This window comes from Octopus sinensis, linkage group LG6 (assembly GCF_006345805.1).
Source record: "Octopus sinensis linkage group LG6, ASM634580v1, whole genome shotgun sequence".
Classification (NCBI taxonomy): Eukaryota; Metazoa; Mollusca; class Cephalopoda; order Octopoda; family Octopodidae; genus Octopus; species Octopus sinensis.
The window spans coordinates 21,237,161-21,254,653 of NC_043002.1; the positions used below are offsets into that span (position 1 = coordinate 21,237,161).

At 37.1% G+C, this 17,493-nt stretch overlaps 1 protein-coding gene across 1 annotated transcript in view; it reads right to left on the reverse strand.

Moving 5' to 3' along the window:
• Positions 1-236: 236 nt before the first annotated feature.
• Positions 237-17,493, reverse strand: part of LOC115212889 (kynurenine 3-monooxygenase-like) — a 65,619-nt gene continuing 48,362 nt past the window's right edge. Inside the window, exons 7-14 of the mRNA XM_036503703.1 lie at positions 16,853-17,046; positions 13,635-13,692; positions 12,021-12,110; positions 9,925-9,982; positions 6,398-6,480; positions 5,294-5,395; positions 3,156-3,215; positions 237-425 (exon numbers count right to left, since the gene is read on the reverse strand). Coding sequence (XP_036359596.1) covers positions 315-425; positions 3,156-3,215; positions 5,294-5,395; positions 6,398-6,480; positions 9,925-9,982; positions 12,021-12,110; positions 13,635-13,692; positions 16,853-17,046 — 756 coding nt within the window. The 3' untranslated portion in view covers positions 237-314. The remainder of the gene's footprint in view (positions 426-3,155; positions 3,216-5,293; positions 5,396-6,397; positions 6,481-9,924; positions 9,983-12,020; positions 12,111-13,634; positions 13,693-16,852; positions 17,047-17,493) is intronic.

The window sequence follows — 17,493 nt, forward strand, 5'->3', positions numbered from 1 at the left end:
AAAGTTGATGTTTTGCATATGCATGTGTACATATATATACACACACACACACTCTTTATTTTTCATTGGTGGACAGTTACAAAAGTTACAAAAAAAATACAAAAATAAAAATAAAAATAGAAAATTAAAATGCATATGTGTGGAGTGTATGCATGTTAGTATATATGTAGGTATGTATGTATGTGTGTGTATGTATGTGTACATATATATATATTTGCATATCAGTTTTGGTATAGTGTTTTATTTTTTTTATTTCTCATTTATTGTAATATTTGTCATTTGATGCCGGTGGTGGAATGTGTTGTCATGTGAGTTTAAAAGGGCAGTGTGTCCTGTATGAAGTGGAGTATATGTTCCTGGAGCATCCATGTACAGGTACCAAAGCAGGTGACCATAGTGAGTAACTTCCCAGTCTTCAGCAGCAACTGGAAATGGAAGAAAAAGAAATATATATATAAAGAGAAAATATTATTACCGTTGTGTGTTTTTGTAGGAAAATAGCAATTGCAACTTCATTCTCCTCCTCCTCCTCCTCATCATCATCATCATCACCACCACCACCACCACCACCACCACCACCATTTTTGCCTTCACTATGTGGTAGTTGTGGTCATTGTCTTCCTCCTCCTTATCATCATCACCACCGTCATCATATGCTTCATCATTGTCATCACCGCCAACGTTATCATTGTCATAATCTTCTTCATCATCTTCATCCACATCACGTTCATTATCCTCCTCCTCATCATCATCATCACCACCACCACAACCACCGCCGCCGCCATCATCATCATAGTCACCATCGTCATCATCTTCATCATTATCATCATTGCTAATCACCAACAGATGTGCAACACAATTTCACATGCAAATCACAATCTGCCCACCCCCCAACACACACACACACAAACAATGGACAAAGGACTAACACTTGCTCAAATACACACATACACCATTCACAAATATTTACACGTGGCACAAGTAAGCTGTTCTGCTTTGCAGCTTCACTCCCTCAACCATAGAATCTCCAGTTCTGTCTCTCAGCACAGTAATAGCAAACGGCTTCAACCAGAGTCTCACAATGGCAAACACCTTGTGAGTGAAAGTTGCTCTGTAGAAGTGGTTAGGGTATTTGGATCATGATTGTAAGGTCCTAAGTTCAATACCTGGTGATACATTGTGTCCTTGGGCAAGACATTTTATTTCCTGTTGCTCCAGTCCATTCAGCTTGCCAAAAATGAGTAGTACCTGTATTTCAAAGGGCCAGCCTTGTCACATTCTCTATGGTAGTGAATCTCCCTGAGAACTAATTTGTTCCTTTTCAAGCCATACCTGGCTCATAAGAACTGGTTTCCTAGTTTCCATGGCGTATAGGTTCCCCACCTGGATGGGACGCCGGTCTATCGCAGGTGAGCTGCAAGATGCAGTAGGAAAGAGTGAAAGTTCTGGCGAAAGAGTCAGCAGAAGTTCGCCATTACCTTCTACCAGAGCCACGTGGAGCTTAGGTGTTTCGCTCATAAACACACACATCGCCCAGTCTAAGGTTTGAACCTGCAATCCCTTGACTGCGAGTTCGGTGCTCTAACCACTAGGTCTTGTGCCTCCACTGAGAACTAATTTAAGGGAATGTGTGTCTGCAGAGTGCTCAGCCATTAGCATGTCATTTCAAGTGCTGGTTATTCTGTTGATTAGCCACTCCTCGTAACTGGCATACTGCAAAATTTCTTTAGTTTTTATAGAAACTGTCTAAACCACTGAGATAAATTGTGTGTGTATGTGTGTGTGTGTAAGCTTGCTTAGCAACCACATGGTTCCGGGTTCAGTCCCACTGTGTGGAACCTTGGGCAAGTGTCTTCTACTATAGCCTCAGGCCGACCAAAGCCTTGTGAGTGGATTTGGTAGATGGAAACTGAAAGAAGCCCGTCGTATATGTGTGTATATATATACATATATATATATATATATATATAATATATATATATATATATATATATATATATGTTTATTTATGTGTTTGTGTGTCTGTGCTTGACCCTCCAACGTCGCTTGATGTATTTACGTCCCCGTAAGTTAGTGCTTCGGCAAAAGAGACCGATAGAATAAGTACTAGGCTTACAAAGAATAAGTCCTGGGGTCAATTTGCTTGACTAAAGGAGATGCTCCAGCATGGCCGCAGTCAAATGACTGAAACAGGTAAAAGAATAAAAGAAAAGAAAAGGAGAGAAAGAGAGAGAGAGTGTGTGTGTGTGTGTTTGTGTGTGTGTGTGTGTGTGTGTATGTGTCTGTGTCTGTAGATCATCATCATCATTATTGTCATCAGTTAACGTCCGTTTATCATGCTGGCATGGGTTGGGGTCTGGGAAGCCAGGAGGCTGCACCAGGCCCCAATCTGATCTGGCAATGTTTCTACAGCTGAATGCCCTTCCTAACGCCAACCACTCCATGAGTGTAGTGGGTGCTTTTTATGTGCCACCGGCACAGGTGCCAGACGAGTCTCCATAAATGCCTTCATGTATAACATTGTTGAAAACTCAATGTCTTTGTTAATGCCTGTAATTTCTGTATGTAGTTTAATGCATATGCATAATGGTGAAATGGTTAAGAGCTTTACTTTTCAACCACAACATCCCAGGTTCAATTCCAGTGCATGGCATCTTGGGAAAATTTCATTTTTGATAGTTTTTGTGCAAACAGGACTATGTGATTATGCAAAAACGTTTATATAGTGTTTGTGTATGTGTATTTGTATATGTATGTGCGTTAGACTGTATGCATATATATGCATGCTTCTGCATGCGTGTGAACTTCACCATATATCTGTGTATGTGCACAACAGTGTACATCTTTGGCTGCAGTGTAAATATATGCATGTATTAGCGTACATGTCTGTGTGCACCAGCATACATGTGTGTATACATCAATGTGCATGTGCATGCACCATTTCACCTACTTATGCATATTTATGTGCACATGTGCAACTGTTCATATGTGTGCATGCATATGCATATATGTGTGTGTGCATGTATTGGAGCATGTGCAAATGTATGGGAGCATGTATATGCACATGCATGCATATATGTGTATATGTATACATATGCATTTATGTATGCATATGTGTGTATATGCTTGCATGAAATGAAAGTGCATTTTCTCACCTGGTCCTGCCATTTCTTCTTAGCAATACATTCATGGTAACGAATTCTGGAAAAGCTGACCTGCAAATATAATTAATTATATGATTAATAGAGAAATTAATTTTTTATAATCAGCTTTGGTTTCTGGGAGTCAAGGTTTCACTTCTCATGTTAGCTGAGGCGCATGGACATGAAAGACTATGGCTAAATAGCGTAAGCAGAGGAAGTATTTAGAAATGGAAGAAGAAGAAGAAGTATAATTGTCAGGAATGGTTGCAATGTGTGCACACAATATAATATTTATAGATATGTATAATACATCATATTCATGATACATACATATATATATATATATATATATATGTATATATATATGTTATATATGTATATATAATATGTATATATATATATATATATATATATATTATATATATATATATATATATATGTATATATATATAACGGGAAGCTTTATGAAAATAAACAAAAGACGAAGGCAGGTGGAAAACAAACGAACAATTGTATTAGTATGGCGCTCAGGAACTATAAATAAAACAAGTCTTTAACGTTTCGAGCCTACGCTCTTCAACAGAAAGATACACAGAGAGAGAAAAACACAGAAAGAAGGAGAGAAAAAAAATGCATGCAGTAGCTAACGAATCAACATGGCGATCTGATTTCGGCCAGAGGTCAAAGATCAAACATGAGACGCGAGAGCGAAATAAGGGGAGATAATAGGGTTGATAAAAGGGTTGAGGGACCAGCTAAAAGTGCATGGGAGGGGTCTGGATGTGTGTATGTATAGGGTTGGTGTATGTATTAGTATGTATAAGGGTGTGTGTGTGTTGTGTGTGTGTGTGTGTGTGTGTATGAGAGAGTATTAGTGCGTAAGATTGGTCTGGACATGCGTATGTATGGGGTTGGTGTATGTATTAGTATGTATTAGTATGTATAGTACGTATTTGTATGTATAGGTATGTGTGTGTGTGTGTGAGAGAGTATAAGTGCGTATGCGGGGTCTGGACGTGTGTATGTATAGGGTTGGTGTAAGTATTAGTATGTACTAGTATGTATTAGTACGTATTAGTATGTATTAGTTGGTGTGTGTATTAGTATGGCACATCATATGTGATGTGATGTGTAAAGTCATGTGTGGTAGTGAGGAGAAGAGGGGGAGGGGAGAAGAGGGGGGAGAGAAGGGGAGGGGAAGAAGAGGGGGAGGAGAAGGGGGAAGAGGAGAGGATGGGGAGAAGGAAGGGGAGGAGGGGGATGAAGGAGGAAAGAGGGAGAGGGGGAGAGAGGGAGTGAGGGAGCAGAGGGAAGGGGAAGAGGGAGGGAGAAAGAGGGAAGAAGGGAAGGGGAGTAGGGGTGAAAGGATGAAGGACTGAAGAAGTAGGGGTCGGGCGGAGAAAGAGCGAAGAGAGAAGATTAATTCCTGTTCACGGCGCAATATATATATGTATATATATATATATATATATATAGATATATATGTGTGTAGAAGGTTGAAAAGGAACACACGAGTTGATATGTATAAGGTAAAAAAAGTCAAGATAGAAAATGCTAAAATAATTTTATCATAAAAAACATTTCAGTACCAGTTTCAGTCATTGAGACTTTTTCAACTCTAAGTATGGAAAACAATTAAATTTTGGAAAAATTAAATGAAAAGCTTTTTAAAAGAATATTTGCTTAGTATTCAAATACAAGTGGAATTTTCCTTGTTTCTGCTTGTCTCTGTCTCTCTTTTTTACTCTCGTGGGTTCGAGGTCATTGTGAATTCTTAGAGTTGAAAAAGTCTCAATGACTGAAACCAGTACTAAAATGTTTTTTATGGTAAAACTATTTTAGTATTTTCTCCCTTGACTTATTTTCCCTATATATATATATATATATATATATATATATATATGTTTTTTATGATAAAATTATTTTAGTATTTTCTACCTTGACTTATTTTCCCTATATATATAGGGAAGAAAATACTAAAATAATTTTATCATAAAAAACATAGTACTGGTTTCAGTCATATATATATATATTTATATACATACATACATATATCTATAAATATATATATATACATATGTATACCCACACACACTCACATATAAGTATATAGATATAGATATAGATAGATAGATATTTAAAAGTTTTACCATTGAGTAGAGTGGAATCCAGTGATGGGGGAACAGTTTATTGAGAAAGCTGTCCACAAGTTTCCTCACCAGAAAAAATTTAGAATTCACCAAAGACCGCATCTGTCCATAAAAGAAAAAAAACGTTATAAGAACACAACATCAGAGAAGTAGTGGATGAAGGTCTCGTAAATATCATTATAACATAAAGTGAAATATTCTTTAAAAAAAAATAACTAAAAAGAATAATAAATATTCAAAACGTATGAGTTTAGATCTTAATATTTATTATCATATAGCATGTCATTAAGCTTAAAGGTTTTTCGTCGTCTTTTACGTTCTGAATTCAAATTCCGCCGAGGTCAATTTTGACTTTTATCCTTTCAGGGTCGAGAAAATAAGAACCAGTCATGCACTGGAGTCAATGCAACCGACTAAACACCACCCCCAAAATTGCTGGCCTTGTGCCAAAATTTGAAACCAATATTTAATATTCTTTTCCACTCTAGGCACAAAGCCCGAAATTTTGGGGGAGAGGGCTAGCCGACTATATCAACCCCAGTATGCAACTGGTACTTAATTTATCGTCCCCGCATGAAAGGTAAAGTTGACTTCGGCAGAATTTAAACTTGGAACATGAATACAGTCAAACTAATATTTAATATTATATAAGGCGGCGAGCTGTCAGAATCATCACTGCTTAGCGGCATTTCATCCGTCTTTACATTCTAAGTTCAAATTCCACCGAGGTCGACTTTGCTTTTCATCCTTTCGGGGTCGATAAAATAAGCAGTAACTGAGTGCTGGGGATGATGTAATTGACTTATAGCAGTAGCACCACCAAATTGCTGGCCTTGCATCATGGTGATGTATACATCATATTTAAGTGTTTCTATGTACACACGAATGTGGAATAATGTCCACATGTAACGTATAATTATGCTAGGACATATACTGTCTCCACAGTGCATATGACTAAGTTCGATCATCTGGAATGTTTTCTTATAAAATATAAAAGGACATAAGGCTATGATCACGTGGTACATACAACTATATTTGCGGGGAGAGAAAGAGAGGGAGAGAGAAAGAGCATCAAAAGGTAGAGGAGTGATGAAACAGACTTACCTCAACATAATTATACATGGCTAAATCACAAATGGACACAGCGTCAACATGACGAAACTCAGTGTATTTTGGTAACGCTTCTTCTGCAAAGATTTAAGAAGAAAAAGAAAATGTAGAAGTGATATTGTTTAGTAAGGACAAATACATAAACCCCATCGAAAGTCTCAGGGACGACATTTGTCGGGAAAAACGATAGTTAAGATAACTTTAATGATTAATGTTATTTTAATTATTATTTCAACGTGTACTGGAGTCTGTTCTGCTCTTGTTTTCATCTGAAGCTAATAAAGTTGTTCCTGTTGGCCTTGAACGACAAAGACATTCTGATCGTGACAGCCCTGTAGTTTTTGTATAACATAATCCAATGTATCCTAATTGTGGAGCGGTGAGCTGGCAGAATCGCTAGCATGCCGGGCGAAATGCTTAGCGGTATTTCGTCTGTCGTTACGTTCTGAGTTCAATTTCTGCTGAGGTCAACTTTGCCTTTCATCCTTTAGGGGTTGATTAAATAAGTACCAGTTATGCACTGGGGTCGATATAATCAACTTAATCTGTTTGTCTGTCCTTGTTTGTCCTCTCTGTGTTTAGCCCCTTGTGAGTAGTAAAGAAATAGGTATACATGGTAGGCGCAGGTGTGGCTGTGTGGTAAGAAGCTTGCTTCCCAACCACATAGTTCCAGGTTCAGTTTCACGGCATGGCACTTTGGGCAAGCAACTTCTATTACACCCTTTTGGCTGACCAAAACCTTGTGAGTAGATTTGGGTAGATGGAAACTGAAAGAAGCCCGTCGTATGTATGTATATAACTTTGTTTCCCACTACCGCTTTGTTAGTGTGTTTACGTCCCAGTGACATAGTGTTTTGGCAAAAGAAAGCAATAGACCAAGTACTAGGATTGATTCTTGAAGGCGGTGCCCCAGTATGGCCACAAGACTCTTTGATTCTCTAAACAGTGATTGGCCTACACAATACATTTAAGGAAAGACAAAATTAACCTCAGTGTGATTTGAACCCAGAACGTAAAGAGTCGGAAGAAATGCCATAAACAATTTTGTCCAACGATCTAACGCCTCTGCACGCCAGGTGTCCTTACCATCACTCTAAATAATAATCTTTTTAAAACCAAAATTGTATTCACCTCAATAGATGTCATTGATTTTTTGAAATTGCCGAAATACGAGAAATTTAACAACAAATAGCTTACAAACTACAGAATTTTCTCAAGAACGCCAAGAGAAAAAGATGTTTCATGTGACACATTCTACCAGTATACGCAGTTTAAAAGTGTTTAGTTACAAAAAATTACTTTTTAAATAAAAAGATCCAAAAAAAAAAAGACCATCCAATATCTTCCCCGAGTCATAAGGCAGGTTTATGGTTTCCATGGCGTATATATATATTCCTCACCTGGACAGGACGCCGGTTCGTCGCAGGATAACTCATTTTTGCCCACTGGGTGGACTGGAACAACGTGAAATGAAGTGTTTTGCTCAAGAACAACGCGTCGCCCACTCCAGACATCGAAACCAAAATCTTACGATCATACGTCCAACACACTGACCACTAAGTCACTCGCTTCCACTCTTTAAATAAATAAAATAATGAATTATGGGTAAAATGATTTGTTTGTGTCATATTTTGCCACAAGAGTAAATAAGTGAATTGGAGGAAGAAGAGAATAAAAGTTCTGATCAGGAATTGAATCTAAATTTGAAGTGTCAACAGTATCAAGATATCTCAGTTATCGCCCTTGGACTCAGTCAAAACCCGAATATAAAACTGAGTCAGATTATAATGGTGATGGTCTACATCAGTAGTTCCTAACCTTTTCACTACCAAAGAGCCCTTTTAATATGCTTATATATATGTGTGTGTATATGTTTGTGTGTCTGTGCTTGTCCCTCCAACATTGCTTGACAACCGATGCTGGTGTGTTTATGTCCCTGTAACTTAGCAGTTCGGCAAAAGAGACCGACAGGATAAGTACTAGGCTTACAGAGAATAAGTCCTGGGGTCGATTTGCTCGACTAAAGGCGGTGCTCCAGCATGGCTGCAGGCAAATGACTGAAGCAAGCAAAAGAGTAGAGAGAGCGAAACAAGGTAACGCAAAACAACTGAGTATATATCGTCAAAACCGACAAAGATTTATTTTATATTTATACAGCGAAATAAGGCGGCGTAATGGCAGAGTTGTTAACTCATTGTAGCTTAGTGGATGAATTCAAATTCCGACGAGGTCGTCTTTGCCTTTCATCCTTTCGGGGTCGATAACATAAGTCCTAGTTTGAGCACTAGAGTCGATGTAACCGACCGCCCCGTCCCCCTAATTTCAGGCACTGTGCCTATAGTAGAAAAGATTTATATTAGCGAAGTAAGGCGAGGAGCTGGCAGAATTGTTAACGCAGTGGACAAAATGCTTAGCGGCAATTCGTCCGTCTTTATGTTCTGAGTTCAAATTCCGTCGAGGTCGACTTTGCCTTTCATCCTCTTAGGGTCGATAAAACAAGTACCAGTTGAGTACTGGGGCTGGTGTAATCTATTAGCCCCTCCCCCGAACTTGCTGACTTTGTGCCAAAATTTGAGTTTAAATATTCCAATGCATTTTATACTATCAACTTGGTTTGTTGTCAGCCATGTTTGAAAAAATAGTGCATTATATGCGAACATTTCTGTTCGATTTTGGTGGAAGTTATTTCGTTTTTCCTATCATTCAGAACTCACCTAGTACATGGTAAGTTAAATGGGACGAGATCGCCTAAATAGTATTAAAATAACTCATTTAAAAAATGGGAACATATTGTTTCTTTGATAAAATAGAATTTATATATATCTTAACTTGAATAGTCACTGAGATTGCAAACTTGCAACTGAAGTAATGAAGCAAGCAAATTAGATATAACAGAGGCACCAAAGTATTTTATAATTCAATATATCGCCTTGAAGGAATGATAACAGAAATGCACAACAGAATACATCTATCTTCGTTTATCACGGGGGTTTGGTAAAAGAAAAAAACAACAACCAACACCATCATAAATAAAATAATTGAACACATGGGAATATTAGGTTTGGTTCCGAGATTCCAAGTTGTCCCCACCACCATCACCACCACTAACTTACCCAAATAAACCTCTGGCAGTTTTTAAACAGATTAATATTATTTCGTGCTTGGAAAAAAATGTTTAGAATAAAATTTAATAACATATGATTTGTAAACAATAAATAAATAACTGAAATATATCTTAACAAGTAGAATCTTTGACTGATTGCTGACCCGTGTTATCACAGATTAATTCAGGATTAGCGTAACATGATTCACAATTGATCGTGCCGTGTTATTCCAGATCATTGATGAATGAATCTGTGATAAACGATGATAGATGGATTTATTTATGCCTGATGTAAGAAATAGTCGAACCTAAGTTACCTCCCCTGAATTTTAACTTTGTATTTAGAATTTACTCTTTCAAAAGTGATAATGAATGAGAAAATAGGATATGTCGGTTATATAAAGAAAAGAGAACTTACCGAAATTATTATTATATTCGTCAAGGAACTGACTCATGACAATGCAGTCTTCAAATCCCTGTCAAATATAATAAATGAAATATGTATATTTTTTTAAGCAATAATAAATCTTAGAGCGAGTTATAAACAGTAGCTGCAACACATCGTGACGTATAGTTGCCATTTAAATATGGCTAAGCATCACCCTTAGGGGTTAGCCATATTTAAATGGTAAATATATGTCACGGTATATATTTTTTATTTCTTCGATTTGTTTGTCTAAACCAACAAAAAAAAAACGTAAATATAAAAATCGAGAAACTTTTAAGGGTGAGTTACGCGAAAGAAATGCACCCCAAGCTACCAATGAGACACGGGTTCGTTTCTTCAGTGGGTGCAAACTTTCTGCATTCTCTTTGGCATAACACTTATTTTTGCATTAATATTTTGTTTAAAGGAGTCTCTTGGTAATCGCTCGATTTGCTGGAAATAGCAGCTTATTTTCTTTGTCTCTGTTCATGTAAGAATTGCATCGAGAATGAGGCGCTTATGTTGTGAGTGAACGTGACTAGTGTGCAGAATCGTCACATTCCACTCTGCTGGCGTATTTGATGTTCAACTACAATGGGGGGTTCTCAACCATTCTGGATCTTTTCGGTTTGAACGGCAGTGTTTTCTAGCGGTGTCATATGAAACTGTCACCCATAATTATGACCCTAGAATCGATCTATTGCATTTCAATCTCTTTTAGGGTTAGGGTCAAGAGTGTGGGAATGGTATCTTTTTTTTTCTTCACAAATGTAAATAAACCCAATATGTTTCTTAAATGAGGGACATATTCATACGGCACAGAATACTTTTTAACTCGACGTCACTGATTGGTTGAAATTGCAGAAATTGAAGAAAAAACAACAACAAATATCTTACAAACTATAGAATTTTCTCAATAAAGCCAAGAGAAAAAGATGTTTTATTAACACATTCTACCAGTACACGAAGTTTAAAATTTTCTAGTTACCTAGAAATTATGTTAAAAACTGCCGTTCAAACCGAAAAGATCCACCATTCTTTATCTATGGATCACTTTGATTACTATTCTACTCCGGTGGACCCCCACTGTCACTCGATGTTTAAAAACTAGTTTTATAGATACTTCATTCAAGATTCCTATTGTGTTTTTCACACATTAACTTGTGTACGCTGAACTACATAGAATGCTAGAGAAAGAATCCCAGCAGTTTCTTCCAACAAATATTGGGTTGTCCGGAAAGTTTGTGCCGATTTTTAAAGGAAAGAAAAAGATCAATAAATACTTGCCATTACATTTTAAATCAACCAAATATGAGCCATTTTGTTGCACAATGCGTCTCCATCTTTCCTTTAACTTGAAAATATCCTCTTCCCAGAATTGAGGTGGTTTCATGGCAAAGAATTCATCAAGGTATATTTTTACGTCATCCAAGGAATTGAAACTTTTACTATTAAGACTATTCTGCAGAGACCTGAATAAGTGGAAATCCGAAGGAGCAATATCAGGTGAATATGGAGGGTGGGATAACACATCCCAGCCGAGCTGCAGCAATTTTTGTCTGGTTCCCAAAGCATCAAGTGCCGAAAATGAACTTTCTTATCTTCCATTTTAAAAGGTTACAGAATTAAAACAGGTTATAAGAGCATAAACCTTCTTCCACGAAAAGATAGCTTAAACTGTGCTCTAAATGGAGATGTAGTCAAATGCTATTTTATTGACTCGACCATGTTCTAAAATAAGTCGAAAGGTAAGCTACTATAAATCGGCACGAACTTTCCGGACAGCCCAATACATATAAAATGAACTCTGCATCCCCAGTTTATTATTTTGCGTGCGTGGACCTCCAAATCTCTTATAAAGAACCCATGTGTCAAATGGACCCCGATTGAGAACCAACCAGTGAATTTGAGCATGCGAAGGTTAATCAACTTCTGCAGAAGAAACTATGAACGGAGACAGGAGTGGTAGAGTGTTAGGCAAATATGTAATGTGAAATATGAACTCGCAATCTACGAGTTGGGCGACTCGGCTCCTTACCCCGTCAGCTGAAGGCAAACAGAAAGATTAGAGAAAATAAAGTACTTACAGCATTCATTCCTTGTCCGTAGAATGGTACCATTGCATGAGCTGCATCTCCCATGATGGCTGCTTTACCTCCCACGTTGTAAGGGTGGCACTAGAATCAAAGAAAGAAAGAGATCAAGATGTCATCATCATCATCGGTAGCAGCAGCATTAGGAAACCTCAGAATGCACATACATGTCAATACACCTCATGTGTCGTCGTCATCATCATCATCGTCGTCTTCGTAGTTGTCATCGTCGTCGTCGTCATCATCATCATCCTATACGCCCTCTTTGCCAAAAAACCTGAGACAAAACCTGTTCCGTTTCGTCACAAACATCATTACCCAAAACATAGCACCAATTGAAAGGTGTACACACCACTATAACTACCCAGTATACCATTAACTGAAACAAACAACCTAAAGATCCACAACAGGTAATAGCTCTTTAAACATTTTCTATACCCACCTAACTTTCCATAGCTACTATAATTTCATTTCTACAACCACTCCTAGAACTAATAATGTTACTCATCATCATCATCCTTCAACCAGCCTATGGTTGATCGGAACCCCATCGACAACCTCTTTCCACACTACACGGTCCTCCATTGCTGTGTTCAGATCTCTAATATCCAGTCCTGAGTCCCGAGATATAGTATCTGGAAATTTCAGTATCCTGGAGAGACCACCAGGTTGAGCAGCGTGCTTTCAGCAATGTGACGCAGGATAAGACGTATCCTCTCCAATCTCATGGCCTTATAAACTTGCGTGAGCTCATGACAGCAGTTCATCTTCTAGGGATGGATTCTGAGATCCTCCTTCGGCACTCGATACATCGATGTTCGGCTTATTTTTGCTGTGGCAGCCAGTATTCTGGCGGAACATCGAAGATTTCACTGTATCTTATTTTTCGATACTTTTGATAAGCTGAGGGGTCTGCATATTCTTTTTTCGGCCACGACCAGGTCGTTCAGCAGTGGAGCCAGTCTCTTGAAATTTCTTGACAGTTTTCCAGACTGTTCTTCGGTTAATTTAAAGTTGTTTTGCTATAGATGTATTACTTTCGCCTCATTTGTAGAAGGTTATGATTGTATTTTGGTCTATAGCCATTATCTAATTTATAAATCTGGATTTATTAAGTCTGAAATAAAAAGAAGACACACTAAACTTTTATAATGATGTATAATTTTCATATCTTATCACATTTATTGATAGTTATTAAAGCCCGAAACTTCGGTTGCCTTAATTTCGGGACATCCTGTATATCTAAAAATTAAATAGATTGGATGGTCACGCCTAGAATATCTTTGATCTTGGTCATCAGTGTTAAACAACAAAAATGACAGCACGAAAAGATAGCGCTCAAACTGCAAGAAATATCAGTCGCACATTCCAGAAATCAATGCCAAGACGCGATGGTCACAGCTGGAACTGTTTTTGATCATAGGACTACTCGATCAAGAGTGACTTGGGGTTAAATTGCTGTTTGATGTATTACCAAGATAAAGTTGGTCACGGCTGGAATGCTTTTGGTTTCTCAGTCAAGGTGAGCATGGAGATAAACAGCGTCTGAAAATCATAATGCTGAACTGAAAAAAAAAAATGCAAGGGGGGATAACTCCTCATATTTACCTTGACTGTTACCATTGGAAGAGCTTTTCTACTGAAGAATGTTTCAACAAGGGCTTCTCTGAAAGGAAAATAATTCCTTAATTAGACTTTACTTTAAAACAAACAAAAAAATAACAATAATAATAATAATTTTGCTTTGTAAAATATGTACAGATCTGATAGTAATATATATAAACAATTGCAGCGTGGAAGATGTTTGTAAGTCATTCAAGAACACACAAAAACCACTAGTTTCACTTCAACATTTAAATTTAATTTGTGTCAAAATATTTTCGTCGATTTGAAACCGCGACCTGTTCACTGACAAAACTTGGTGCAGTTTTTGTGTGTTCTTGCATAACTTACAAATATCTTAAACGCTGCAATAATTATTTTTGTTTTAGTACACGATCTCAGATCAAGTTACTTGCTATGCAAGTACATCTCCATAATACATACATACATATTTCATTTTAATTAGTGAAGGTACTAAAGTCTCTTAAGAGATGCGAGCATCCTAGTTCACCGGTTTATACCGGCGTTCAGAGAAAAGCAAGTATATTAGTTTATCACCGAAACGTAGAAGTATTTAAATAAACCTTTTTAAATAAAATGAAGAAAATGGATAAAGATTTATGTACAGATGTTTTTAATGATAATAATAATGAAATTATTGTATACAGTGCTCAGGTGCACCACAACTTGTCAAAAGTGCGTATAAAGCATATGCAGTAATGTACAAATGTCTGGGAAGCGAACAGTGTATGAGTCAGATACATGCTTGTGTGTGTACGGAGGGGAGAAAATCAGGTGTAGTGTTGGCGAATCTCAGGAAGCATGGAAGTTTTGAAGGATGCAGTGCTCCGACAACTAACAACTGATGCCGGCAGTTTGTTCCATGCTTCAGCAACTCTTAGCATGAAAAAATGTTTCCGAAAGTCATGGGAGCTGTGCTGTTTTCTGACTTTGTAAATATGTCCACGGGTGTTAGACAGGTGGAGTTTTTATTTAAAGACAGTCAAATTCATACATCAAAATTCCTACCTACAGCTGTTTCCACACACGATTCTTCATTTCCAGAAATAAAATTCCATATTCGAAACCAGTGAATCGGATATATCCTCAGGGAGAATTTCAAAAGGAAGTTATTTAACAGCGTGTAAGCTAACCTACGACAAACTCAGAAGTGTTAGTTTTTCTTAACGCAAGCGTTCCGTAGAAGCCGTCATTGCCACGTATATACAAAAATAAACATTTTCAACACTTCCTTGCTCGTGCCAATATGATACATAATAATTCATTGATGAATAGTTAAGATATAGACATTATCGAGAGAAAAAGAATGGTAGATAAAAGCTGGTGAAGAGGTGAGAACGTTGTAGATTAATTGTTAAGGAGAGAGCAGCTAGACATGTCAATTCGTCGAACATATGTGCCTGTCAATAATACGACAGATTAACAAAATATATCATATCAAAAACTCCGGCCAACCCCATCCAGAATTGCTACGTCAATCAATGTTTATTCAAATACATGGTCTCTCTCTCTCTCTCTCTCTCTCTCTCTATATATATATATATATATATATATATATAATATATATATATATATATATATACATATATATCAAGTAAACACGAACAGAACTCACATATTTATTTATTTGTTGCCCACAAGGGGAAAAACAAGGACAGACGAAGGGATTAAGTCGATAACATCGACCCCAGTGCGTAACTGGTACTTATTTAATCGACCCCGAAAGGATAAAAGGCAAAGTTGACCTCGACAGAATTTGAACTCAGAACGTAACGGCAGACGAAATATCGCTAAGCACTTCGTCCGAAATGCTAACGATTCTACAAGCTCACCACCCTACAGAACCCACATATTGCCAGATTTTACCAACAGAAAATCTATACATACATACATACATACATACATACATACATACATACATACATACATACATACATACATACACACACACACACACACACACACGCACGCACGCGCGCGCACGCACATAAAATACAGGAAAATTCGATTGGAGGCTGGTGTAAGTCACGTAGAATGACCTGGCCTTCTGTTCAAACATGAGCAGATGCTGAACTCCCAAAATCTCTGGGTAGAGAGCAACAGCATATTTGCTCAATCAATTGGAAATAATGGCCAAATATCCCTTAAATCACACTCATTTACCTCAAAGCAGGACCGTTGGATGTTATCCTAAATTCTTTGCACATGTAAAGACATTATTTTCCTCATTTCAATAGCTAACTGTTCGTTGTATCGAGTGTATTGCTTAGACCAATCGGAGATCAGTGGTTAATGAGTTATAAAATTTTACAAGCACAGATACAATTATTAACCCTCTCTTTTTTGCTTGGAGTCATTCATCCGATCCAAGCAAGCCTCTCTCTGCTTCTGACCATAACCCAACAGTAGCCACGTGCCAGTTTGTGTTTTGCTCACTCTTTCTCTTTCATTTGATAGCAATTAATGTCTACGTGGACATAGTCGCGACAGAATTCCTGCCAATAAATATATGTATATTTGACTGATATTTCTTTATGTGATGACCACATACATGTTTGCAGGCATTAAAATTGTCGACATAAATTATTCCAATGATACGATAACAGTAAAATGTCTACGTATATTTTCTGTATATTTACAACATAAATAAACAATTGCGGCATGGAAGGTGTTTATAAGCCATTTGAGAAACACGCAAAATCCATTAGATTCACTTTAACATTTTGCACGGAAATTTGTCAGTGAACAAGTCGTGGTCTCAAAGAGACGAAAATATTTTGGCAAATTAAATTTAAATGTTGAAGTGAATCTGACGGATTTTGTGTTTCTTAAATGGCTTATAAAAACCTTCCACGCTGCAATTGTTTTCGTTCCAGCACACGATCTCAGATCAGATCACTTGCCATGCAAGTACATCTCTGAAATAAAACATAAATTATGTATGTAAATATCTCTACATATGTACAGATTTATTTATGTCAATATGCTTGCATGCGTGCGCACAAATTTATTGGCAGAAATAAATTAATGCCCGTGTGTGTGTGTGTGTGTGTGTGTGCCAACACACACACACACACAAACACATACACATACATATAAATATTTGTAAATGTGTGTGTATAGTGATATAAAAGCATGATACTATCCTGCATAAATATAGGTGTTTATAATTGTGCATGTGTGTCTGAATGTTTGTCACTCACCGTCCAATCAGCGGTAAAGAATCTGGGAAGGTTTTCTCGAAAAAATTCAGCAAATCGTCTTTTGTGTGTAATGATTCAAACAACTCGAATGGCATAAAAAGTGTGGTAGTGAAGGACTTGTCTAAATTTGGCAGGGAAATCATCATGAATTCATCACGGGGCCAGATATGAAGACAGTTCGATTCCATGGCAAACTATGGAGGTTATTAAAAATATATATACATATATATTAAAAATTAAAATGAAGAAAATGCTTTGCAAACTTTATCATGAATTAAAGAAATGAAGTATTTACATTTCTATCAAAATATGCTACAGGTTTCAATAGCTTAAAGAGAAAACCTAGTCATGCTAAATTAAAATGGAAAATAAATTATTACTTGCTACTGATGAAGTTAAAAAAAAAGAAACTAGATTGACCAATGCCACTGTTGCTGCTGGACAATTTTTGCCTTCTGCTGATAATTTTCTGTGTGTGTGTTTTTTTTAACACTATGTCTATAAGAGAAGCTTTATGAAGAATTATATTGCAAATTATCAGGCTTTCGATAATGTACAGAGTGTTTGGGTTAAACTTGATAATTTTTTTACGTCTCCTTTTCTCAGGAACAATTTGTTGTATTGGTAAACAGTCAGTGGTT